General features: G+C 44.9%; 1 protein-coding gene across 6 annotated transcripts in view; it reads left to right on the forward strand.

The window, feature by feature from the left end:
* Positions 1-10,093, forward strand: part of TAPT1 (transmembrane anterior posterior transformation 1) — a 63,922-nt gene extending 53,829 nt beyond the window's left edge. For 5 of the 6 annotated variants that reach the window (XM_024741774.1, XM_024741776.1, XM_024741775.1 and 2 more), the window contains 3 exons: positions 2,014-2,090; positions 4,835-4,995; positions 7,859-10,093. In XM_024741774.1, coding sequence (XP_024597542.1) covers positions 2,014-2,090; positions 4,835-4,995; positions 7,859-8,076 — 456 coding nt within the window. In that variant the 3' untranslated portion in view covers positions 8,077-10,093. Of the gene's footprint in view, positions 1-2,013; positions 2,091-4,309; positions 4,808-4,834; positions 4,996-7,858 lie in introns of those variants that run through there. The other variant, XM_024741779.1, reaches the window with a different exon arrangement.
* Positions 10,094-26,016: the final 15,923 nt, after the last annotated feature.

The following is a 26,016-nucleotide window of genomic DNA, read 5'->3' on the forward strand; positions in this document are numbered from 1 at the left end:
TAAAGTTATTTGTTAAAGGTTTAAGAGATTGATGAAATAGAATTTAAAATTTTTCTACATTTGTTTTCTACAACTGGAAAAAGGATACAACAGTGTGAGAATAAACCTAGGTTGCCTGACTTTTTTTTTTTTAAAGGATTGGTTAAGTGGTTGGATTTAAGTGTGTCCCTGCTTTGCCAAATAATAATTATTTATCTAGTAACTTATTTGCCAGAAAACTCGATTCATAATTAGTATGAATTTTTTAAATTAGTAGATTTTTTAGATTTTTCTTCAGTCTTTGTTTTACTCTTTAAATAAGTTTTTATGGTTGTTATATGAAAAGATTTAAGTTTAATAATTGATTAGCAGAACACTTCTGGGAAACCTCCTGTAGTTTCAAAGGGGATTATGTAGTTATGCGAGGATCCAGCAGGTTTTCTTTTGCAGCGCTTTTCTCACAGAGCGCCAGAACAACACCCTAGCTTTGGCAGAAATCTTGGGGCCCTGAAGAATAAGCTGAGGCCTCAGTAACTAAGATAATTCTTTAATTAAGGCCAAGAGTGGCAGTGTTTCCTTGTAAATGTTACCGTTGGTCCTAGAATGAATTCATATCCAAGAAAAGTAAAATAAATCATATGTTAAGGTCTCAAGGAAATTGGACTTGGGACACATGTATCTTAAAGTTGCCTAATAATATACTGGGTAAAAATGAAGTCGTTTAAGCCTGGAATGTGATCGTTGGTTTGCCTTTCATATTAATGAATAAAATTCTAGAACCGTGTTACTTTCCATCACAAATGTTTGTACGACAGGTAATTTCCCCATTAGAGACTGTGACAGAGATGACGACTTCCATATCTTTCCTCATCGTGAAATTTTATTGAATATATGGCAGTCCATTCTGTCTATCTCCTCCCAATTGCTCTTTTATTAAAAGCTTTTTTTTTTTTTTGGCGGTACGCGGGCCTCTCACCGCCGCGACCCCTCCCGTTGCGGAGCACAGGCTCCGGGCGCGCAGGCCCACGGGCCCAGCCGCTCCGAGGCATGTGGGATCCTCCCGGACCGGGGCACGAACCCACGTCCGCTGCATTGGCAGGCGGACTCTCAACCACTGCGCCACCAGGGAAGCCCTATTAAAAGCATTTTTAAAATGTCATTTAAAATGTATCTTATGATATTTATTTAGAGACCCTTCCATTTGATGATAACATTACTAGATAAGGTCAGTTATTTTCCCTGATTTTCTATTTTCACCAAGCAGTCCCCCTATACCCTAATATGTGGGCTCATTATTAAGCTGAACCTATAATGTGTAAACATTTTCCAGCAACAGATCCCACCAGATTTATTCAGCAAACTTCCAAGGATAGTGCTGTTACTCCTATGTTTCTGTAAGATAAGTAAGAAAATAGGTGTTTCATCATAACTATCCAAAGGAGGCAGAACGTTTCTGGCCTTTAAGTAATTAATTTTGTAATAGTATTTAGTTTTTTTAAACAGTACAAACCCCCTAAGGTTCCCTTTTCTCTCTCCCCCTGCAAGTCATTGGGGGTTCTTAGAGAGTCAAAGAAAAAAGGACAGAAACAGCAGGAGCGAGGGAAATGCCCACTCAATGCTTCTAGTTCTGGTAGGGACACATGCAGCAAGATGAATTCATTTGTATCTTCCAGAATAATTTTTATGTTAAAAGTCAGCTGATTTGCATCTATGTATTAACATACAGGTAAACATGTCATTCATGAGCTAGGTATAGTGTCTGACTTTAGAGTCAGCAGTTGAACGTGGCATTAGCCACAGCCATCCTGGATTTGTCTAAAGAATCCAAATCAACCACAGAAGCTTTCACAAGCAGCCAGATTCTGATATGAATCAACAAAACTAGAACTGCTTTCTTCAGTTTAGACAAAGGCCACAGGTATGTGCCCAAAGTGTTAAAATCCACATGGAGAAATCTTTATTTAAATATTAACTGATACCTCTGTTTGTATGTTTTGTTTATGTGTTTTGTTGTTTTGGTTTCTTTCTGGCTAGCTCATCAGAGTTGTAACAAGCTCAATTAAAGTGCAAGGAATCCTGTCTTACGCCTGTGTCATACTCTTCTATTTCGGGTAAGATTAACCATTCTTGAATATGTTTTTGGTTATACAGTAAAGTATAAATGCAAGATGTGATGGAAGCTAATAGCAGCTAAATCATAACAATATACCCATCCCAACTGTCTTGGGTCTCCCTTGACAGCATGTATCTCCAAATGTATTTGTGACTCAGTTAAATTCTAGTTAAATTAAATATGCTGTTTGGTAGTAGTATTAATAGCACTTTAGATTTAATTTTAATCTTTTAGTAAAAGCATTTAAAGCCCTTTCTGCCTAGGACTTAAGTTTCACCCATGTTTTATGATAAAATCTGCCATTGTAATCAGATATTGTTCTGTGTTTTAAAAAAATCTTTGTTTCTACTATGTTTGCCATACTGATTATTTAGCATGCTCTAGGCCTATGTCATATAAACCCAAAGGAGATGCAGAAGTGTATCATTTCTCTGCCTGTGACTGGTTAAACTTTTATCCGCAGATTTGTTGGTCTCATGCGGCTTATATCTTGTTGGGAGAGACAAAGGGTAACAAATTAACAACTAAAATACTTTAAGATAGTAGTAAGCGGTATGAAGAAAATAATATAAAAAGGCATTTTTTGCCACTGCTAGTTTTTTCATGATGTGAATTTATGATAAAGTAGCCCCGCCTAGCTTTAGGTTCACTTACTTTAGAAGAAAGGGACCCCATCCCTGGTCCCTGTGCTCACGTGCAGTGGCGCACCAGGTGGTGCATCAGGAGCCGTGCTCTGGGCGGCAGTCAGAACTGAGTATCTCGAGAGGAGAAAGTGAGGAGAGGATAAGCGTAGCGGTAGTGACCTCAGCCAGAGATTCACCCAGAATCTGCCCCTGGGATGAGGTCCGCTTTCCAGAGACATCTGGGTATTTCCAGTTCCACGTTTTGAGTGTGTTTTCTACACTGCTGTCTGCCTGCTAACTGACTCAGCAGGTGCTCCAGAGGTGTCTGATGCAGGATCCCAGGAGCAGTCAGTTTTCACCATCTCCACCAAGTATGTGACTTACAAATAAACCTTCTACGCCCTCAGTGCCGCGTTCAGGCTACGCGGCCAATGTCAGTGATGCCCAAAGCAAGATGTGGTTCTGCTCGGATTGCATACCATTTACTGTTTGAATGAACATAGAAATGCTTTACTGTATTAAGGTAACTTTCATCAGTTACTGCCATTAAAAAATGTGAGATCCTCCTTCCCTGGCACAGATGCTCACACTGCCCTCCGAAGTTCTTAGTATCATTCCTTGTTTATCTCCACCCTGCCAGGCAGAGAGTGTGGGCAAGGATGGCCGGCGGTCCGGCAGACCCCGGGAAGGGCCTGGGCTTCAGCTCTGAGGGAGGTGAACCACTGGAGTCTTGTGAGCACAAGAGTCCTGTTTGGGTTTTGTAAGCTTGAGATCCTACTAGACATCCCCTAGTGGTGTCAAGGAAGCAGTGGAAGGGCTGAGTAAGGAGGGCGGGGGAAGTTGGGGCCGGCGGTAAACCTGGAAGAGTGGCGCGTGCACGCGGAAGGTCCTTGCAGCCTTGGGTCCATGTGAGGCCCTCGGTGCTCCGGAGTAGGGAGTGGGGAGGCCGGGGAGAGTGAAGGAAGCCTGTTTGCTTCTTGTTTGACCTCCTTCCACGTCCCTCTTCGGACTTCCCCTCACTGAAGCGTAGTTCCGTGTCACTACCAGGATTTCGTATCAGGCCTAAGAAATAGCCACCCCCGTCTTCACTCACTGTAGAACTGACCGTGAGGTCCTTGGTGTTGTGCCATTTAAGGGCCCCTATTTGTGTGACGATACCAGTGTGAAGAGTTTTTTTCAGAATTTTTGCCAGATTTGTTTCAAATGCCTGAAAAGGTTATATACCTTTTGGCCCAGAAATCCCACTTCTGTAATTATGTGTTTTGGAATTTATCTTAAGGAAACACGGATTTAACGTAAGTTTTCCTAACCAGAAACTTTTTAATAGAAGCAAAATACTAGAAATAGCCTAAGTAACCAGAAATTAAGGGCTTTGAGGGGCTTTGTTATATGATAACCAATATAGTGAAGCATTGTGAGACCATTAAGATAATGTCATTAAGGAACACCAGCGGTTCTGGAGAATATTCATGATGTATTGTCATGTCAACAGCAACGATGGTAATAAAATAACAAATTTTGTCGGCATTTCTGTGTGCTCAGCACTGTTCTGAGCACCTTACTGAAATCACCTCTTTATGGATTAACTTGTTAGGAAATTCACTCAGATCCACACAGGTCCTGAGCAGTGGAGTCAGGATCCGAACCCAAACACTTGGCCCCTGGAGTCTCTGCACTCGCTCTGAACTCCAGTCCCCTACTGCCTTCTGAAGAGACCCCATTTCTGGACAGTGAGAAGTATGAATAGATGTACATTCAGAGCAAAAATGACTGAAGGATAATATACCAGATGTCACAGTGATTTGCACTGGAGTGTGGCATTATAAGTTTTTGTTGTTTTTCATCTGCATTTGCTAAATGTATTTGTTTTGTAATAAAAGAATAAATGTCAAACAATTTAGAACCAGGTGAGACTTCTAAGTATAATTTCTTCTTATAAAGAAAACTAAGGAGTTTTTCAAAAATGTTCCCCCATGGTAAAGAAACCTCCAGAAACTCGGGTTTTGCATAAGGAACTGGACCCTGCGGCGCCTGGGTGATCCTCTCTCCCCCTCCCCTCTACCTGCCCAGTGACTGAGAGGGACTCCAACAGTAGTTGGTCGTTTCTTTCCGGTTTTAGGTTGATTTCTCTGAAAGTACTGAACAGCATTGTCCTGCTGGGAAAATCATGCCAGTACGTGAAGGAAGCCAAAATGGAAGAAAAGTTGTTTAACCCTCCCCCAACCAGCGCTCCCAGCAAACCGTCCAGTAAATCACAAAATAAATGTAAACCCTCTCAAGGTAGGTTTGCTTCTTTTTATCACTTCTATGAATCATTCTATAATGAATTAATTGTCTGAACTCCACTTAATAAAAAAATCACTGTTCAGTCGATGTTTAGCAGTGCTTTCAAGATTGGATTTCGCTTTGCTTAGCTGTTGATTTTTAATGTTTATGCTGTGGATCTCATCACAGGTGCCCCTAACGCAGTGCTCCGAGCTTTTTCACTCCTTCGTTGGTTGTTCGGTAGATGATTATTGGGCACCTGTTACCTGACAGGCCCAGGGATACAGCAGTGGGGCAGGCAGAGCTGGATCATCGGGGAGAGAGAGGGAGTGGATGTGCACTATGGCAGGTGGCTGTAAGTGCTGTGGAGAAAACTAAAGCAGACTCAGGAGAGGGACTGTGGTGGGAGTTGGGGGCACTCCCCAGCCGTGAGGAGCCGGCATCCGGGCAGAGACCGAGCCTTCCAGGGAGGAGCCTCCCAGGCATAGGCCATGCATCCAGAGGCCCCAGGCAGGAACATGCTTGGCGTGTCAAGGGATAGCCTCTCCCCCGAGATCGGGAGGGACTGAAAGGGGGTCCAAGAGGCTGCCCAGGGCTCCAGGTCACCCAGGGCCCTGTGGGCTCTCGTGAGGATCTCAGCTTTTCCTGTGTGAAGGGGTTGTTGCAGGGCTTGGAGCGGAGGAGTGACACGATCCAGCAGACATTTTAAAAGGACTGTTTTCAGTCTTTGTGGAAATTAACCTCAAGAAGGGGGAGCCCAGAGCTTCCCTGGTGGTGCAGTGGTTAAGAATCCGCCTGCCAATGCAGGGGACACGGGTTCGAGCCCTGGTCTGGGAAGATCCCACATGCTGTGGAGCAGCTAAGCCCGTGTGTCACAACTACTGAGCCTGCACTCTAGAGCCCACGAGCCACAGCTACTGAAGTCGACGTGCCTAGAGCCTGTGCTCCGCAACGAGAGGCTACCGCAGTGAGAAGCCCATGCACCGCAAGGAAGAGTAGCCCCCGCTCACCGCAACTAGAGAAAGCCTGCGTGCGGCAACAAAGACCCAATGCAGCCAAAAATAAATTTATTTTTAAAAAAAGAAAAGAAGGGTGAGCCCAGAGGTGGAGGCCAGTGGGGAGCTGCCTGGCTCAGTGCATGGGTCAGCATGTGAGCGGGCAGGCTGACCAGATTCTGGGTGGGTTAGGAGGGGCCCAGGGCTTGCCAGTGAGGTTGTGCCGTGGGAGAGGAGTTGAAGATGTTTCCAGGGCTTCTGGCCTGGAAGATTTGGAGGAAGAACTGGGGCAATGTGTGTGACAGGTAGTATATGAGATGCTGGAGATACAAAGGTAAATAAATCATGCTTTAGCGCCTCACAGACTGACAGGGGAGACAACAAAAGTGGATAATCCAAATTGGTGAGTGAGGTTATAGACAGGGGCGTGGAGGGCACAGAAGAGGGGCCCTTCCTGGAGGTGGTGACGCCTGAACTAAATCCTGAAGGGCGAGAAGAAATAGGCCCAGGTGAAGCCGGGGCACGTTAGGAAAGGGACCAGCGTGGGCCTGAAACAGAAGAGAACTAGTGGGTCAGTATTCCGGGCGTCAAGTTTGTTCTGGAAGGAATAAGAGATGAGACTAGAGCTGGGACGGAGGCCAGTCTGAAGAGAGAGCCATGCTCGTCATGTATGCTTTATTTTAAAGTAGAACAGAAACTTGTGATTAACTTGAAAATAATTTTAAAGAACACATAAGTACCATTGGTGATACGGGATTGCATTCGTTTCAGCTACTTGGGTAGTTCATAATGGGTCCATATGTGTTCTGTTAGGCTAGGCGCCTTCAACACAGTAAGAAACTAATAACCATCAGTCTTGCTTTCAAGAAGCCTCCAGTTGAAGAGGGAATAAAACCTGTAGCACACACTGCAGTTCAAGTTCACTGGCTCCAGAGCCCTGTAATAAGAAGTGCATTTTGGGCGGGTGCCTTTGTGTCTGGTCAGGATGTTGTGGAGGTCAGGAGACCACTGGCCAGAGACCATTCGGGAAGATATTGCAAGTCGGGCAGCTCGGGCCCAATTTGCATATGAACAGAGGGGCTGGCTGTCAAGACAGCATGGAGTCTGTCATGTTCCAGAAGAAGCAAAGGACAGCATGAGGGAGGGACGACCAAGAGAGATGAATGTATTCATCGTCTCAACCGTGGCAACGGTTTCAACAGGTGTATATATGTGTCAACACTCATCAGATTATCCATTTTAAATATGTACCATTTGTGGTATGTCATCCTTACCTTGATGAAGCTGCTCTTATAAGGACTGAATGTATGATTCAGAGATTGGTGGGTCCAGGCCCCCAGACCACTGCTCCTCAGGCCAGGCTCAGGATCGCCATGGCCCAAAATACACATTAGAGGTTTTGTCCATTGATTTGTTTTTACTTCTGATTTGGACTTCCTGGACATGAAATGCTGACTATGTCTAATGTGACTACACATAAGAGGTGGAACGGATTAGAGTCTACTTAGCCCTGATGTCCTGAGTTTAGGGAACAATGTTAATTTTTCAGCTCTGGCAACAATCTTATTATTGGTTTTATAGGAGCAGGGTTGTTACATAGGAGTTCTGATCTTTCCAGAATCAGGTAACAGTGTTATTTGTGTGACATGATCCACGTAATAGCTTTTATATAAAATTTTGGATGAGGAAACAGAAATAGTGTAGCTTCTGAGTTTCATTATAAACTCTGGGGCTTATACAGCATGCTATTTGGCTATTATTCGCTTTATCCAAAAGCATGGATAATCAGCATTTCTTTTCAGTACCACTATATTGGTAAGCTTGTGGTTATTATAAGTTGGGGGGAAACCCTCTTCTAATTAAATGAATCTGTTTTTCCACAGAAGAAAACCTGTCTGCTTCAGTCACCAGCCAGCCTCTTCATCAAAAGGAAAATGTCATACCACTACTTGTGACAAGCAATTCTGATCAGTTCCTGACAACTCCAGATGGTGACGAGAAGGACATAACGCAAGAAAACTCTGAATTAAAACACAGATCCTCAAAGAAAGATTTGTTAGAGATAGACAGGTTCACAATTTGTGGAAACCGAATTGACTGATTTCTGTAGCTGCGTGTGCCAAAGATACAGAGTCCCGGGGCAGCAGATGCTGTGCTACCAGGATGGACAGATGCTGAAAATGGCACTTAAATATTTATTTAAGAACTTAAATTATTAATGGAAAGCAAATCTTAGTGTCCTTCTTCCAGTGATGTGCTCTGGCTGAAGGTCAGGTCACGTGAGTCCGCCAACAGTGACCTCCAGCCTTGACTCCTTGGAAAACTTGACGGATTAGGAAAAGTTCCTCCTGCTTGGCAAAGCAGCAGAATCTCTCTGGGCCCGACAGGAGCAACACGGACATCACTTTTGCTTTGTCAGTCTGTGCTTCCAGAAGATCGGATTTTGATGTGAGTCCTCTTCAGTATAAGGATATACCTGGAAAACTGTGAAGCTCTTAGCACGATGCTCCCTTTCCAGCCTCACTCTGTTTCCACAGTTTTCAAACGTCACTTCATCTGCCAAACCATTAAAAATAATAATAATAATTAAACTTAAGTCAAGTGTTCTTACCACCAGAATAATCTTTGAAGATGTACCTGAATTAATCAGAATAAAAAGCTACCTTAAATAAGACATGATGAATAGTAGCACTTTATAGAGAAAAAATAAAAGACCCTAAGCCAGTTTATTTTAAAAATATTAATTAATGAAGGTTATGCATCACTGAGAAAATGTTTCATAATTTTTCAGTTTACCCTTTACAGCAAACGTGAGCTGTGTGTTGTTTCATTGCAGTGGATAAAATAGGAATTCCCTTACAGAAAGGCACTTCCTATGCTGAGAAAGCGGAGCAGTGTTAACTTTAACTATAGTTAACTGGTTTCACTTTAAACTAATTAATTGCTTCCTAAACTGTTACAGTTAAAAGGATTTGGTGTCGAACAGGCTGAAGAACTGTCAGTATACAAAATTCAAAGGTGTCGACTTCAAGTGGGTTTTCCAAGCAACAGTTTTGAAGTCCATCTTCTAGCGGATGGGGCAGCATCTTGCTCCGGCTTCTGGAGTGCATGGGTGGGTCTGTCTGTGTGCCTGCGCCTGGGCGGGCCTGCGTTGTGTGGGGAGGTCTGGCTGTCACGTGCACCTGTGCCGGGCTGGGCAGGCTGTGTGGGGGAAGGGAAGTGGGGTGTTCGGGGCGTTCAGCTGGCTGCCTGGGTGTGGACAGGTGTTTGTGCGGGGATGTTGGGAACAGCGGCCAAAAGGTGCTTTTTGGTTTTGTTTGAGATCAGTATTCCATTTCTGCTTAATTACCGGTTTGTGGCCCACATCATAGGACAGGTTATTTTCCACCACATTTTACCTTGAGGAACCTTTCTGCACTTCTATGAAAATTTTACGGGGTCTAATTTCAGAATGTCCAGGTGTTAACCGTTAACTGTTAACTTCCTTTGATGGTTTCATTTTAAAGTTCAGCTCTTGTGCTGATATTTCCAGCACATGACGTGCAGAAGGTAAATTGTAGCTGGTTTGTCTGTTTCCTGGGTGAAATGTGAAAAAGCAAGCTTTAATGCTTTGGCTTGTTCCTCTGAAAAACAAAAGTGGATTTTAGTGTTTTACATTAAAGCTAAAGAAATTGAAATTAACGTTTATGTAGGGTAAAAAAGAAAATTGTACAGAAACGCTTTTGTGAAATCAGGAACTATTTTAACTTAAAGATGAAAGACTTTAAATTGTTTTGTGTATGTTTCAATGAAGGCCCGTTTTAGGATTATTATTCTTTTGTCCATCTTCTCTTCACCAACATAAGGAACAGTGTCTGTGAGGAATGGGAACAGTTTGGGGATAACTTTGCCAAACATAGCCCTGATCAGAGCAAAAATATGATTTGGGTATATCTTTCAGTTCAGCTTGAATTACTCTGTTACTGTGCTGTCATTTTTGAAAGATCTTTTTTTGGCAGAATATATTGGGAGTTTGGAATAATGTTCATTTCTTCTGTTAAAATGGCATTCAGTACTAATTTTATAAGTGCATCTTGTGTGAAACTCAATAAATTCAATTTTATAATCTTTTTTAAAAAGGTCACTGAATTTATTTTAATAATATTTACTACTGTATTCAGTGGAGTGAATTTCCCACTCTATAATAAGAATTTACTTCCAATTCACAAGTGACAGGACTGTCTAATTTGAATTATTCTTTTGGTTTTAATGGGAGAAAAATGTTTGATTTTTGTCTTTGGAGGAAAAAAATAGGCTGGGTCTTGATCATAGACCATTTAATATCTCTCAGCAAATTAAGGTACTTCATTTTGCAGCTATTTGAATGTCACACCATGTGTTTTTCACATCTGGGAGTCAAGTTTAAGACAGTACTTTGGTTAAAAAAAAAAAATCTGAGGCACAACGTAAGTCAGACTCATAGCTTTCTCTTTGGGATAGAAGTATAAACACCAAGAGTCATTCAGAGCTTGTTCAAATTTTCTTTGTACTTTTGTACTTTGGCTAGCAGTTAGACTTTATACTCTTTATACGTATACATGGAAGAAACTTGTTAGAGCCTCAGAAATTTTCCTCCCATCCCTGGTAACTCAGCAGAGATGGATGTAAAGTCACAAAATAATTTAAAATCACTACATTTTGCACTGTTTCAGTTCCATCTATTTATTCTTTCAACAAAGATTTATTAACACTTTCTATGTGTCAGGAACTGCTCTAGCTGCTGGGATCAGCAATGAACAAAAGTCCCTGCCCTCCTGGGGAGGACTGATAGTAAACAAGTCAGTGAAATAACAGCTGCTGTGGGCAAGTTGTCTAATAACCAAATGATCTCTCAGGTCTATTTCAGTTTAAAATAAATATAGTTCTTTAACATCTTAATGTAAATCTGATTTTTTTTCCTATTGGATTTGCTTAAAATAAAATAATTGTATAGCAGTTTCACAGTGCTTCCATAAAATAAAAAAAAAAAATAAGAGGGACTTCCCTGGTGATGCAGTGGTTAAGAATCCGCCTGCCAATACAGGGTGCGCGGGTTCGAGCCCTGGTCTGGGAAGATCCCACATGCCGCGGAGCAGCTAAGCCTGCAAGCCACAACTGCTGAGCCCACATGCTGCAACTGCTGAAGCCCGCGTGCCCAGAACCCAGGCTCCGCAACAAGAGAAGCCACCGCAATGAGAAGCCTGCGCACTGCAACGAAGAGTAGACACCGCTCACCACATCTAGAGAAAGCCCACACACGGCAACGAAGACCCAACGCAGCCAAAAATAAATTAATTTTTAAAAAAAGCAAGAAAATATTTTTTTTTTTACTAAATACTTCTAGTTGTCCACCAGCATCTTCTGTGGCATAAGCATAGAGCTGTGGCTGGGCACCTAGCTGCCTCGCTGGGGACTACATTCCCAAGCCCCTCTTGCTGTTACATGTGGCCAAGTGACTAATTCTCACCAAGAGATGGAAACCAAAGGGTATATACCATCACGGGTCCCCTACACCTCTCCGTTTCCCACCAGTTGGAACCCAGAGAAGGTGTGGTCCCTTCCCAGCCATGCAGGTAAATGCACAGGGCTCACTGGATGGCAGAGCCTCAGCAGGGAAGGAACCCAGGTCCCTGAATGCCTCAGCTTAGACTATACATGAGAGAGATGTAAGTGGTTTTGGTTCTAAGCCACTGAACCTGGAGGGTCTGGATTACAGCCCACAGTCATAACACTTGGAAATCTGAAAGGGCCTATTTAGAGATCTTTACATAAAAGGAGTGGATGTTAGACCTAACTTCCTAAAACGGGTGCTTCTAAAAATACTCTTTAGATATTTACTATTTGTTGTTTGTAGAGGAAAAGATAAAACGACTACGCCCCACTTATTCAGCAGTCAGACTGCAACACCCTGGGTCATCACGACATTAAGTGTTTATAAGTGGCAAAGTCCTATTTGTTCATATACTCTACAGAAAAGATGTGCCCTGTCCCTTGTCTCTCAGGAAATTGTACAGGAAGAATAGATTATGGGTACAGTCGAACAGCACAGAGAACTGGAAAGAAAAGGAGTTAGTATGTCAAAAGAGCAGCAGAACCATGATCATCCGGGACCAGTTTGAAGCAAATGGTACCATGTACGTGATGGCTGAAAATATCCAACGTGTACAGTCGAGAGGGGAAGTTGTTAAGGAAGAAATTGGCGTTCCAGGGGAGCTTCTGTTACCTGAGGAGTTCCCTTAGTAACAGGCAGGCAGTGCTCCGCAAGTGCAAGCTCGGCCTTGCTGTTGTAAATTTCAGTAAGAAAAGAAAAGCAACACACACTGGCCAGTTAATGAAAGGCACCGTTTTGGCACAGCATAGTAAAGTTTATTTGGAGTCGTTTGATATTTAAAGTGATGAAAAAGAAGGGAATGTATCTGCACGATGTAGTTTGCTTTTCACTTACAGGTGAGGAAATGAAGTGAGGGTCTCGAGAGTACACTGGGCACCTTTCTGAGGGAATTAGATCAGGGATTACAGAGTGTTTGTGCTCTTGAGGGGTGAATCACCTGCAAAGTGGGTACTTTCAAAACTGCAATTATTTTCAACAAGCTTATTTCCACTTCATTTTAGATACGTCTACATAAAAATGTAAATACTCGGGAAAGAGACAGCTATCATGTCAGGGTTAACCAGATAAGTGAAATACAACAAAAATGCCTAAATAGTTTGTCGGGCTTGATGTAAAATATTCATGGCACAGTCAGTCGCTGTGCACAGCACAGAACTAAATAAGCTGTGCTCTCTGTTCACAGAGTTTATCCGCAGCCTGACGGGGGACCACTAACTGAGGTAAGTGCTACCGCAAACATGGTGCTGGTTGCTACAGGACATTGGATTCAGATGGGGTTCACCATGTTCACTGTAGCCCTGGCATTTTGTACAGTTCCTGGCACCTGGATGCAGCCAATAAATGTTTATTGGATGAATAAACCTGGGGGTCATTGTGGAGGATGTGCAATTAGGCTGCTTTGAAAGAAGAGTAGGAATTAAATGGATTTAAAAAAAAAGGAAGGACAAGTCAGAAGTGAATGAATGAAGGAAACCCTTTAAGGAGGTGACTGTGGTCATTCATGCCAGAGTAACAGGACTTAAGGGGTATAGGGCATGGTGACCTTGTGGACGTTGGATGTCTAGAATGTTTACCCCTCTGGGAAGTCCGGGGAGGGCTGGCTGGCTGGCTGGCTGTGTGGTGTTGAGTCAGGGACTTCCTCTGTGTGCAACTGCAAACCTCAGTTGGAAACTGGGCTTGATAATATGCTCAGGGTTGTTGGGAGGAGCGAATAAGGTAATGCATCTAAAACTCGGCTTGTAAGTGATAAAGCACTGTACAAATCTGAGCTGTGCTGACCATCATTACCCGACGCCTCACAGCTTAGATTAGTGGTCCTCAAAGCGTTGTCCCGGAGCAGCAGCATCGCATCACCTGGGAAGATGTTAGAACTGCACATTCTCGGCCCCTGCCCAGCCACGTTGAATCCGAAGCTCTGGAAGTGGTGCCCGACGATTGAGGCGATTCACGTGCACGTTCAAGTTTCAGAGCCCCTGGCCTAGAGCCATCACTGTCTAGGATCTGGACCTCAAATTATGGGGCCAGAAACAGCTCCAGCTGCTCTTCCCAAGGTAAAGACCGAAGAGACTAAAATAGAATTGGGGAGCCAAAGTTCTCTAGCATATGCCTACGTTTTATTTAAAATCCACACTTCACTGATGCTGCTTTCGCAAGACAGGGCAGTTAGATGAGGCAGAGCAGGGCTGAACGGGTGTCTTCCAGATGTTCAAGCCTCAATGCTCCGCCTACTGCACCCTCAAGGCTCCACCCCCAACCTCTGGCAGTAGAACTTTTCAGATAAATCATGCAGAAATCATAGAGCGCCGGGTCAAGATATCACATGACACTCCAAAGTTTTAATCACCAAAGTCGAGGAAGAGAGAAAGGACACACAGTCCACTAAGTTGTGCAATTGGGCACCAAAACCCTTTGCAGGAGATTCATCCCCTCCGGGAGCAGCCTGCTGTTCTGAGAACTAGTGACACAGCAGACAAGGTAGCAGCGTCCTTCACTTGGAAGCTTACTTTGCAGTGCGGAAACCGGGCCACAACCTTGGGAACAGCTGAGTAGTGTGGAGGGTGATGGGTGCCATAGAGAAAACAAGATAATGTGATAGGGATGGTCAGGGAAGCCCTCTAAAAGCTGACATGTAAGATGTGGCCTGAGGTAGAAGGAACTTCTTTCAGGCAGAGACCAGCAAGTTCAAGGTTGCTGAGATGAGAGTGAGAAGGGCGTATTCTTCCCACAGAAGGAAGTCAGCAGTGCTGAAGGGATGTGGGGTTAAGGACAGGATGCAGCTTGAAATGCAGTAAGAGGTGGGCTATGGCAGGGCGTCCAGCTCATCCAAGCCCAGGGACCAGGAGGGGCCAGGATATTCCTGGGTCGGGGACCAGATAAGGAGTTAGGATGTTGCTTTGTCCTGCCGTGTGAAGAATGGGTTGTAGGGCAGCTAGCATGGAATCAGGGACGTGGCGGGGGGTGGGGGGGGGTGCTTTCATGGAATAAAGCAGGCGCGGGAGGCCTGGAGTCGGGGCAGGGCCAGGAGCCCCCCAGGCTGACTTGGTTCTGTCTCCACCTCGGAAGGAAAAAGCAGCACCTCTGCAGGAACCTTTAAACCTCCACTGGCCGCACAGCCACATAACAAAGGTTTCGACTTACACTTCATCCTTGTGTTCTTTCAATGCTGACACTGCACATAGGCAAAGTCAATCACCTTTGTCTGATTTTCTGTTTCTCACTGGATGATGTAGTGACGAGCAGCCTCCTGAAATGATTGCCCAGACAGGCTGGGACCGGGTCGCAGGCTCAGGATGGAAATCACATTTGCATAACAGGCAACGGAAGGAAGCACCCTGAGAGCCCCAGGCTGAATAGCAGGAAACTGGGCTCAGCTCCCTCATTGTCAGGACTGGACTGAGAACTGGAAACAAACATAAAATAGATAGCTAGTGGGAAGCAGCCGCATGGCACGGGGAGATCAGCTCGGGGCTTTGTGACCGTCTGGAGGGGTGGGATAGGAAGGGTGGGAGGGAGGGAGACGCAAGAGGGAAGAGATATGGGAACATATGTATATATATAACTGATTCACTTTGTTATAAAGCAGAAACTAACACACCATTGTAAAGCAATTATACTCCAATAAAGTTGTAAAAAAAAAAAAAAAGAAGCCGGTGGCGGGGTGACATAAAGCCATGCGGTTTCAGATCCTACCCATCTTTAATTAGAAAACACCGCATGAAAGAATATGACTTTCCCTTGTAAATGTAATGGATGTTCATTTCTCCTTCAAAGATAACATGTTTAAAGATGATGTAGGTCCTAGAAAGATGGAATTTTAGCCTTGAAGGGGCTCTAACAGGCACCCAACCTCTGTCCCAGGACAAGCTACTTTTCTCCTGTACCCCAGTGTCATCTAGCTTTGGCTTGAAGCAAGAGCTGTAGTAGTAATAAGAATAATAATGATTTTTAGAGCAGTACTTATTAGACATCTACTGCAAACCATCATACAAGGCCCTTTTAATTCATACTTCATCTAATCTGTACAATATGCCTGCAGGGTCCCCATTTTATGGATGTGGAAACTGAGGCTAGGAGGCTTTTCACAACAGTCATCCGGCTAGGGAAAAATAGGACCAAGATTTAAAGGCTGGTTCATCTAATGGCAGAGCACTGGTCCTTCACAGCTGTGCAGTGCTCAGACCCCAGGACAGCCCTGCACCAGAGCTCTTACCAATACGCACAAGACTTTTTTCTTAAATCAAGTGGTTTTCCAACAAAAGCATGAGCATTTAACAAATTTTCCATTCCTCCTGACCTCTTTTCAGTTCACACTTTCCAGTCTCTCATATGATTCCAATTCTCCATAGGTTGGCTTTGCTGAGTGCTATTTTTAGAATTTGGACGATGAATGGATTGTTCTGGTTCTACTAATTACTGTTGAATCACCTTTTTTTTCTCCCTAAGGAACCTAGACGGTGTGAGGCATGACAACATGGATTTATGTGATGCTTAGCAGTTGGTTTCTCATTTACTCCTGCGTGGTGGGTCCTGATGTCCATGTACCAACTGGGAGACCAAGACCTTGGTTTTCCAAGAATTTGGGTGTGGTGCCAGGACCTTGGAGCAGGGCTCCTGACCATAGGTGGGGCGCATGCTTGCTAAACACGTGGGCATAACATGTCCCCCATCGCTGATCACGTGCTAAGAAAGGAGAGTGGGGACCACCTTCCTGTCTTGAGCAACGGTAAATAGCGCATAATTTTAAAGCTTTTGTCAATCCTCAGGTAATAGACATTTGTCATAGAAAAGTCAGAGGACTATTAAGAAAAAGAGATGTGGAGAGGAATATCTATAATTTTACCATCTAATTTGTTGTACTTTCTTTCAAACTGTTTCTGACAATATATACACAGATATAGGTTTCTACGTGTAAATATATTTCCATGATACTCTACATACTGGTTTATAACATGCTTCCTTTCCTTTACACGTGGTGGACATTTTTCCAAGTCAATGATTTAAAATATTTTTAATGGCTGCCTAGAATTCCATTTACGGCCATATCATAATTTGTTTAATCAATTCCTTTTTGTTGGGCATTTGCTTTTTTTGTTAGCATAAATTCCTAGAGCTGGAATTCCTTGGACAAAGTCTCCAAACAACTTTTATTGTAGTTATGAAATTACCTTCTAGATGTACACATGAGCATACCTGGAACCCCACACTTCCACCAGCCCTGATCTAATCCTTGCCAACCTTACAGATGTTTAAAAAGGGTACCTAGTTTTAAGAGTGTGATTAAATATTTTAAAAATATTTATTAGTTATTTTTCATCTTAGTGGCATGTGTATTTATATCTTTAATTTTTCTTTTTGGTGTTAGCTGCAAGTGGGGCTGGGAGATGGGGACTTGAGAGCTTCCTGATTGGCCTAGACCAGTGATTTTGGAAATTTCTGATGGAGACCCATAATAGGTAATAAAGCTGACCCTTGAACAACAGGAGGGTTAGGGGTGCCAACCTCCTTGCAGTCGAAAATCCAAAATCCATGTATAACTTTAGAGTGGGCCCTCCCAATCCATGCTTCCGCATCCTCAGATTCAGCTGACCGTGGATTGTGTAGTACTGTAGTAGTATTTATTGAAAAAATCCACATATAAGTGGACTCAGTTTAAACCCGTGTTGTTCAAGGGTCAACTATACAAGGCACATTGAAACCAGTGTACACACACATATATAACTGAAAAGTAAACTTTCACCAAACAATACTTACCTTCACTCTGATTTATTCAGAAATTTTCAGTTTATAATTTTTAACTGCTGGTCACACTATACTATATTGATTTCATAATCTTGTGATGGATTGTGTCCATTGTTTGAAAAACACCAGTTTACACCGAGCATAATCAACTACCTGGAACATACTGGCTCCGAACAAAATCAGGGTTTCATTAGCACAGGATGAAAGGGAGGGAGACATCAGGTAGACATGTAACAGAGCCGACATCAGACCTTGAAGGGTGGGCCCGTGTGAACACGTGAACCCTGGCAGAGCGGCAGTGTGAGTGAACAAGCACGCGTCCAGCACCAGGTGGGCTGGGCTCTGGGACGGATGGAAGGAGGTTGTCTGGGAAAGTTGTCTGAGCCCCACCTGCCCCAGAGGACCTTGACTGCCAGGCTGCAGGAGAGCCCCTTCAGGGAGTGTCTTAGCCAGCCACGCTGCTGGGACAAATTACCAAAGACGAGGGTGGCTTAAACAACAAACCTTACTCAGTTCTGGAAGTCCATGGTCAGGGTGCTGGCAGATCTGGTCTGATGAGGAGCCTCTTCCTGGCTTGCAGGCGGCTGTCTTCTCTTTGTAGCCTCACCTGGTGGAAAGCAGAGAGAGAAGGCTCTCTCCTGTTTCTCCTGTCTCCTGTCTCTTCTTATAAGGACACCATGATGGTTAATTTTATGTATCAAGTTGACCAAAGGATGCCCAGATAGCTTCCCTGGTGGTGCAGTGGTTGAGAGTCCGCCTGCCGATGCAGGGGACGCGGGTTCGTGCCCCGGTCCGGGAAGATCCCACATGCCGCGGAGTGGCTGGGCCCGTGAGCCATGGCCGCTGAGCCTGCGCGTCTGTAGTCTGTGCTACGCAATGGGAGAGACCACGATAGTGAGAGGCTCGAGTAATGAAAAAAAAAAAGGTAAAAAAAAAAGGATGCCCAGTTAGCTGGTAAAACATTATTTCTTGGTGTGTCTGTGAAGGGCGTTTCCAGAAGATGCTAGTGTTTGATTCAGAAGAAGAATAAAGAGATCCACCCTCACCAATACGGGCAGCGCCATCTAATCTCTTGAGGGCCCGAATGGAACCAAAAGGTGAAAGAAGGGTGAATTCTCTCTCTCCTCCAGCTGGGATGTCCATCTTCTCCTGCCCTTGGACATCAGAGCTCCTTGTTCTCAGGCCGTTGGACTGAGGGGCTTAAAACCAACAGCCTCCCCAGTTCTCAGGCCTTCAGCCTCGGACTGAATTATACCCTCAGCTTTCCTGATTCTCCAGGAAAGCAGACTGTGGAACTTCTTGGCCTCCATAAACTTGTGAACCAATTCCCAGAATAAATCTCCTCTTGTATATAACTATATATATATCCTACTGGTTCTGTTTCTCTGGAGAGCCCTGACTAACAAGGCACTAATCCCATCCCGAGGGCTCCAGCTTCATGACCTAATCACCTCCTAAAGACCCCACTTCCTAATACCATCACATTGGGGGTCAGGGTTTCAACATATGAATTTTGGGGGGACACAAACATTCAGCCCATAATAGAGAGAGTTATGCCTGGGTAGGAGTTCTCAGATCCCCAGTGGCCTTTCTTCAAGGTTCATTTTAGGATAGCAGGATCACCCTCCTCCGGGCTATTCACCAAGCCCAGTGTTGTTTCTTCAGGTGTGTTCAGATTGCAACTACTTCTCTGCACTCTTTTCCTCATGTAGGATAAGTTTTCCTAGTGTCTTTTCAAGCACGCATCATAACAAATCCTCCCCCAAAGTTCTATTTAAACTCTTCATTGGATGTTTCTCCAATGGCTAAGGACAGCTATGCAATGCAGATCAGCAGTTACATTCAATGGGGCCCACATCCCCTTGAGTCGCAATGTATAGAGCATCCAATGAACTGGGCTTTGTCTCTGGGACACAGCACTCAGCATCCTCTCATTCCCCTCCATCATTGTTGCCCCAAAAGACTGGGGACACGGCAATTGATCCCCATTCTGTCTAGGCCAGGCACAAAGTTCCCCCCAAAAGGAGGGTTTTGCTCAGTTCCTTAGTGTCCGGAAATAAAGCATCTGTGTTTTTACCAGTGGATCATTTCAATGCCATTTGAGGAGTGCTTCACCAAATCTTTGATCACACCATGTCCTGCACCCTGAGTCCTGTCAATTTGGAGCCTCTTTGTCATAAAGTTGATGGTCAGTGATGATGGAGAGAAAATCGATCCTCTGTGACTGGATTATGCTTGTAAGGGAGAGATCATCTAACAGGTTATTGTGGACATTGCAAACGTATGTACTCCCTGTACATGTACAAAGGAATATTACCTAAAGGGAATCTCAATTCATCATCTTCCATTCAGTCATTCATTCAGTCAACAAACCAAGTGAGAAGAAGAATCCCAAAGAATCACTTTTACTGTACTGTGTTGCTTATAAGAAATAGCCTTCTGGAACTCACTGTGGTATTTACTGGAATGATACTGGACTCTGTATGTTTCTACATGCTACTTCGAATCCTTGTTGTAAATGATGGTCAGTAAAGAATTACTGAACGAAGAAACAAAAATCTCCATTCTCTGGTGAACTTGGGCCCCTGGACTGAGAGATGAGAGAAAGGATCTGATGTGATGACGATGAAACCTTGCATTTATGTAGAACCTAATACTTTCTGGACTGTTCTCATTAATTATCTTTAATAGATGAAATAGGTTTGACTATACTCATTTTTCAGAGTAGGAACACAAGACCTGGGAAGGTTAGATAACCTGCCCTATAGGTGACACATCTGGCTAGTGATGGAGATATGACTCACCCAGATGCAGCCCTGTGACTCGCAGCTCCGGGTTTACCCCACCCCACCCCCCGAGCAGGGCACCCTAGTGCCACTGCAAATTAAATTCCTACGATTTCCTAATTAAAATGGTATTAGTTAGCTCTGCCATTTTAACACAGATGACTGATAGGGACGCCGTCTTTCCTCTACTTAGCAAAAGACCTTTCACTTACAGCTACGTAGTTAAGCCACAAGAGAACCCCCCTAGCAAGCTGCTGACCGGGTTTGAAAAGCCGAAGCTATAACTCAGTGCAGGCACAGTATCCTACCCAGGAATTAGAATCTCTCTGTGTGTTCCTGAACTTGGTCTAGACTCACAAGGGCAGCCTCCCAACCCCTGGGTTTCATCCTAGAGTGGGCCATTTTCCCTTTTTTGCTGTTTTGATCAAATGACAAAAAGCTTTTATTTTCAAAAAGCCGTTTACAACTCACCAAGAGCCCACATACCATGATTTCACTGGATGTTCAGGGCAATCCCGTGAGGTCAAAACACATAATTCGGGCTTCCCTGGTGGCGCAGTGGTTGGGAATCTGCCTGCCAATGCAGGGGACACGGGTTCGAGCCCTGCTCTGGGAGGATCCCACATGCAGCGGAGCAACTAGCCCCTTGAGCCACAATGACTGAGCCTGCGTATCTGGAGCCTGTGCTCCGCAACAGGAGAGGCCGCGATAGTGAGAGGCCCGCGCACCGCGATGAAGAGTGGCCCCCACTCGCCGCAACTAGAGAAAGCCCTCGCACAGAAACGAAGAGCCAACACAGCCATAAATAAATAAATTTTAAAAATTAAAAAAAAGAATACATAACACTGGTTTGTGTTGATGCAGTGCTCCTTCCCACGTCTGGACTCTGTGTTCACGTACGGTGGGTGCTTTTCATTCTGCATGTACTTTTTCTGAGCTGGGTACCCTCACAATCTACTCCTTTTTATGGATAAGACTCTGACTTAAGATAAAAGCTGCAAGTTCAAAGGAACACAGGAAGTGGCGGAGGCAGGATTCAAACCCAGGGTGTCTGGCTTCAGACCCTGCTGAACCACCATGCTGTTCGCTCCATCTGCAGCCTTTCTGCAGCCCTGGGGCCATGTTTGCCACTTTGATCATGGTCCTGTCCAGAGAGCAGGTGGGACTGGCAGACAGCAGAGCGTCATAGAATCATTCTCTCCTTTCGGCCGCTCCAGAAGGCATGGACACCAGCTGGCTCAACCCAGGAAGCCAAGAGACGCAAAGAAAGAAGCTCACTTCTGTTGCTGGCCTGCTTGATGCCAGCAAGAGGCCTGGGTCCTCGCCACACACTGTCTGAGTCCTCACTGCAAGGAGAGAGTCTTTTTTCTTTTTTTTAATACTTTTATTTATTTTTTTAATTGAAGAATAGTTGATTTACAATGTTGTCTTAATTTCTGCTGTACAGCAAAGTGATTCACTTATACATATATATCTTTTCATATTCTTTCCCATTGTGGTTTAATCACAGGATGTTGAATATAGTTCCCCGTGCTATACAGTAGGACCTTGTTGTTTATCCATTCTATATGTATAGTTTGCAACTGCTAACCCTAACCTCCCACTCCAGCCCTCCCCCTCCCCCCCTTGGCAGTCACCAGTCTGTTCTCTTTGTCTGAGTCTGTTTCTGTTCTGTAGATAAGTTCATTTGAGACATATTTTAGATTCCACATGTAAGTGATATCATATGGCATTTGTCTTTCTCTGACTTACTTCACTTAGTATGATAATCTCTGGTTCGGTCTGTGTTGCTGCAAATGGCATTATTTCATTCTTTTTTATGGCTAATATTCCATAAGGAGGACAGTCTTATCTCAGGTTTATAACTGAGGAGCCTGAGGTCCAGGAAGGCCAAGTGAACCCCCTAAGATCATACAACAGTTGGTGGAGATGAGAATTGAACCCAGTCTGCTGACAACCAACACCACGCCCTTGAGGCCGACGGTAAAGTGACGTTATCATCCCCATCCAGGATCAGAGAAACAATCCCAGGGGCGCTGGTGCCAATCATGAAAGACAAGACGGTAGGGAGCCTGTTGCGTGTTGACTTGATTCTCAGTAAAAACCAGGCTCAAGCAGGACTCAGAAGCCCCTCACGAAAAACCTCAGTAACTTTCGTATCTCAAGGATCAGGAACCAAGACACATCACAGCTCGAATACGCTTTCTTTACGGGAGACCAGATGTGGTGGTTTCCAAGAAAAACCAGCACCCCTGCGGAGAGACGGGACCCACTCAGGACCCATCTATGAGACCTGGGCATCCAGCAAAGCTAGACTACGAAACACACGAAGGAGGGTGGCATTAACAGAAGGGAGACTGGGGGAAGCTGGGGGCCAGGGGAGATCCTTCCTCCAGACGCACTCCCCCAGGGTTGAGGAAACAAAGGCGGCAGATTCGAGCCCCACCGCCGCCCTCAGCCCCGCCCTGGACCCGCGACCATGTCTTTCTCTGACTTACTTCACTTAGTATGATAATCTCTGGTTCGGTCTGTGTTGCTGCAAATGGCATTATTTCATTCTTTTTTATGGCTAATATTCCATAAGGAGGACAGTCTTATCTCAGGTTTATAACTGAGGAGCCTGAGGTCCAGGAAGGCCAAGTGAACCCCCTAAGATCATACAACAGTTGGTGGAGATGAGAATTGAACCCAGTCTGCTGACAACCAACACCACGCCCTTGAGGCCGACGGTAAAGTGACGTTATCATCCCCATCCAGGATCAGAGAAACAATCCCAGGGGCGCTGGTGCCAATCATGAAAGACAAGACGGTAGGGAGCCTGTTGCGTGTTGACTTGATTCTCAGTAAAAACCAGGCTCAAGCAGGACTCAGAAGCCCCTCACGAAAAACCTCAGTAACTTTCGTATCTCAAGGATCAGGAACCAAGACACATCACAGCTCGAATACGCTTTCTTTACGGGAGACCAGATGTGGTGGTTTCCAAGAAAAACCAGCACCCCTGCGGAGAGACGGGACCCACTCAGGACCCATCTATGAGACCTGGGCATCCAGCAAAGCTAGACTACGAAACACACGAAGGAGGGTGGCATTAACAGAAGGGAGACTGGGGGAAGCTGGGGGCCAGGGGAGATCCTTCCTCCAGACGCACTCCCCCAGGGTTGAGGAAACAAAGGCGGCAGATTCGAGCCCCACCGCCGCCCTCAGCCCCGCCCTGGACCCGCGACCCGTCTGTTCAGAGGAGGAACCCCCTGTGAGGCTGGTCCTCGGGAAGGGGTGGCCGCCGCCGTCCCCAGTGCCTGCGGGGGTGGGTGGAGGACAGACCCCGGGAGCCCCGCCAACCCCAGCAGAGAACCGAGCCCCCCAGGGCGCCGGGGATGGGGCGGGGAGGGCAGGGTTCCGCAGGCTCAGAGAATGGACCCCCAAAGATCAAGTCTGGGAAGCCCTGGAGTGGTCTACACTCTTCATCCTGTAGCAGGAAGTTTTTTTTTTTTTTTTTTATTTTTTTTTTTTTTTTTTTTTTTTAAACATCTTTATTGGAGTATAATTGTTATGAGTAATATTCCATTGTATATATGTATCACATCTTCTTCCTCCATTCATCCGATGAGGACCACTTAGGTTGTCTCCATCTCCTACCTATTGTAAATAGAGCTGCAATGAACATTGTGGTGCATGACTCTTTTTGAATTATGGTTTTCTCAGGGTATATGTCCACTAGTGGGATTGCTGGGTCATATGGTAGTTCTAAGATCATCAAAAAATCTAGAAACAATAAATGCTGTAGAGGGTGTGGAGAAAAGGGAACCCTCTAGCCGGAAGTTTTAAACTCCTCTGCCGAGCTCAGGGTTCCCCGAGGTACTTTAAGGGCTGCTGCGGGAGGGGCGGAAGGGGCAGGGGTGCAGGGGGCCCAGGAACAGCGGAGTCCAGGTACCAGGACCCGGGGGGCGCACGGGGGGTGGGGGACGGTCCGGAGCACGGAGGGGGGAGGGCACCAAAAGGGGGAGGGGAGAAGCAAGGGATGACGGAGAGCAGGGGAGGGGCAGTGGGGTCCGCAGCGCAGGAGTGTGGGCTCAGGGTGTGGGATCAGAGAGAGTCGGGATTGCAGAGGGTCTGGGGCACCGCGGGGGTCAGCGCACACGTTCTCCTTTCCCACCCCCACTTGAAAGGAAGCTCCGCTTTCATCCTTTCTTCTCTGAGGGCTGCTCCGGGAGGGCCCCTCTCCTGGACACCCTTCCATCTCCCCACATTCCGGCCGTTCAAAGGGCAACACTTCGCACAGCTGAAGTTGTGTCTGTTCTGATGGGCCGGTGCTAGGCCTTTGGGTTGTGAAATATTTTCCATATCACCCTTGCTTCTGAATAAAATGCTATCTGACAAAAATTTTATACTACTTTAAAACAATTGAAAACCATTCCATTCCGCCAAGCCACCTCTCTCTGTGTCCAAGGTTCCTAACTGGGGCCCGCAGTTGATTTTGACCCACAGGTGTTTTCAACTGGGACCATCAAAAGGTGTTTTAAAAATCAGGCAATTTTGCATAAAAATATAATTTCTGTTTTTTAACTTGCTCTAGTCCCATCCCTCATTTTCCAGCTCAGCAGTAGCCTTGAAAAATAACAGTCTGCATTCCCCGTACTGGATGGAGCAGAACAAAGCTGGAGTTCTTTCAAAACATCATTCACAAAGAACGATCATCATTTGACCTGTCTGGTAGTTCCCTGGAAGACCCACACTCAGAAAGCTTGTCTTTATTTTAACAGACTCAAAGTTCACCCAGTGTAAAAGTCTCTCCCACTAGGATGGCCATAATAAAAATAAATACATTTTAAAATAACAGGGGTTGGCAGGGATGCAGAGAAATTGGAACCTTCACACATTGCTGGTGGGAATGAAAAATAGTGTAGACTCTACGGAAAAGTTTAGCAGTTTTCCAAAATGTTAAACATCGTTACCATATGATACAGCCATTCTCCTGGATATATACCCAAGGGAAATGAAAACTTACCTCCACATGAAAATGTGTAGCAATGAATTTTTATATCAGCATTATTCATAAGAGCCAAAAAGTGGAAACAACCAAATGTCCATCAACATCAAACAGAGGAACAAAATTCCATACAATGGAATATCATTTGGCCACAAAAAGAAAAGCACTGACTCAAATTACAGCATGGATGAAACTTAAAAACATGCTAGGGCTTCCCTGGTGGTGCAGTGGTTAAGAATCCGCCTGCCGATGCAGGGGACACGGGTTCAAGCCCCGGTCCGGGAAGACCCCACGTGCCACAAAGCAACTAAGCCCATGAGCCACAACTACTGAACCTGCGCTCTAGAGCCCACGAGCCACAACTACTGAGCACGTGTGCCACAACTACTGAAGCCCGCGGCCCTAGAGCCTGTGCTCAGCAATGAGAAAGGCCACCACAATGAGAAGCCCGTGCACCACAGCAAAGAGTAGCCCCCACTCACAACTAGAGAAAGCCCGCGCACGGCAATGAAGACCCAACGCAGACAAAAGAAAAAAAATCATTAAAAAAAAGAAAAACATGCGAAGTGAAAGAAACTAGACACAGACTACATGTTGTAGGATTCCATTTATAGAAAATGGGCAAATCCATAGAGACAGAAAGCATATTATTGGATCCCAGGGCTGGCGGGAGAGGAAATGGGGATCGACTGCTTAATGGGTATGGAGTGTCATTTTGCAGGGTGATGAGAACATTCTGAAATTAAGTAGTAGTGATTGTTGTACAACCTTGTGAGTATAATAGAAGGTATTAGATTTTATACTTTTAAGTGATGATTTCATGGTATATGAATTATATCTTAACATTTTTCATCAATTAGCAAAAGTATGGAGGAATTTGCTATAATTTTTGCTGTCTTA

Source organism: Neophocaena asiaeorientalis, unplaced genomic scaffold, assembly GCF_003031525.2.
Source record: "Neophocaena asiaeorientalis asiaeorientalis breed wild unplaced genomic scaffold, Neophocaena_asiaeorientalis_V1.1 scaffold218, whole genome shotgun sequence".
Classification (NCBI taxonomy): Eukaryota; Metazoa; Chordata; class Mammalia; order Artiodactyla; family Phocoenidae; genus Neophocaena; species Neophocaena asiaeorientalis.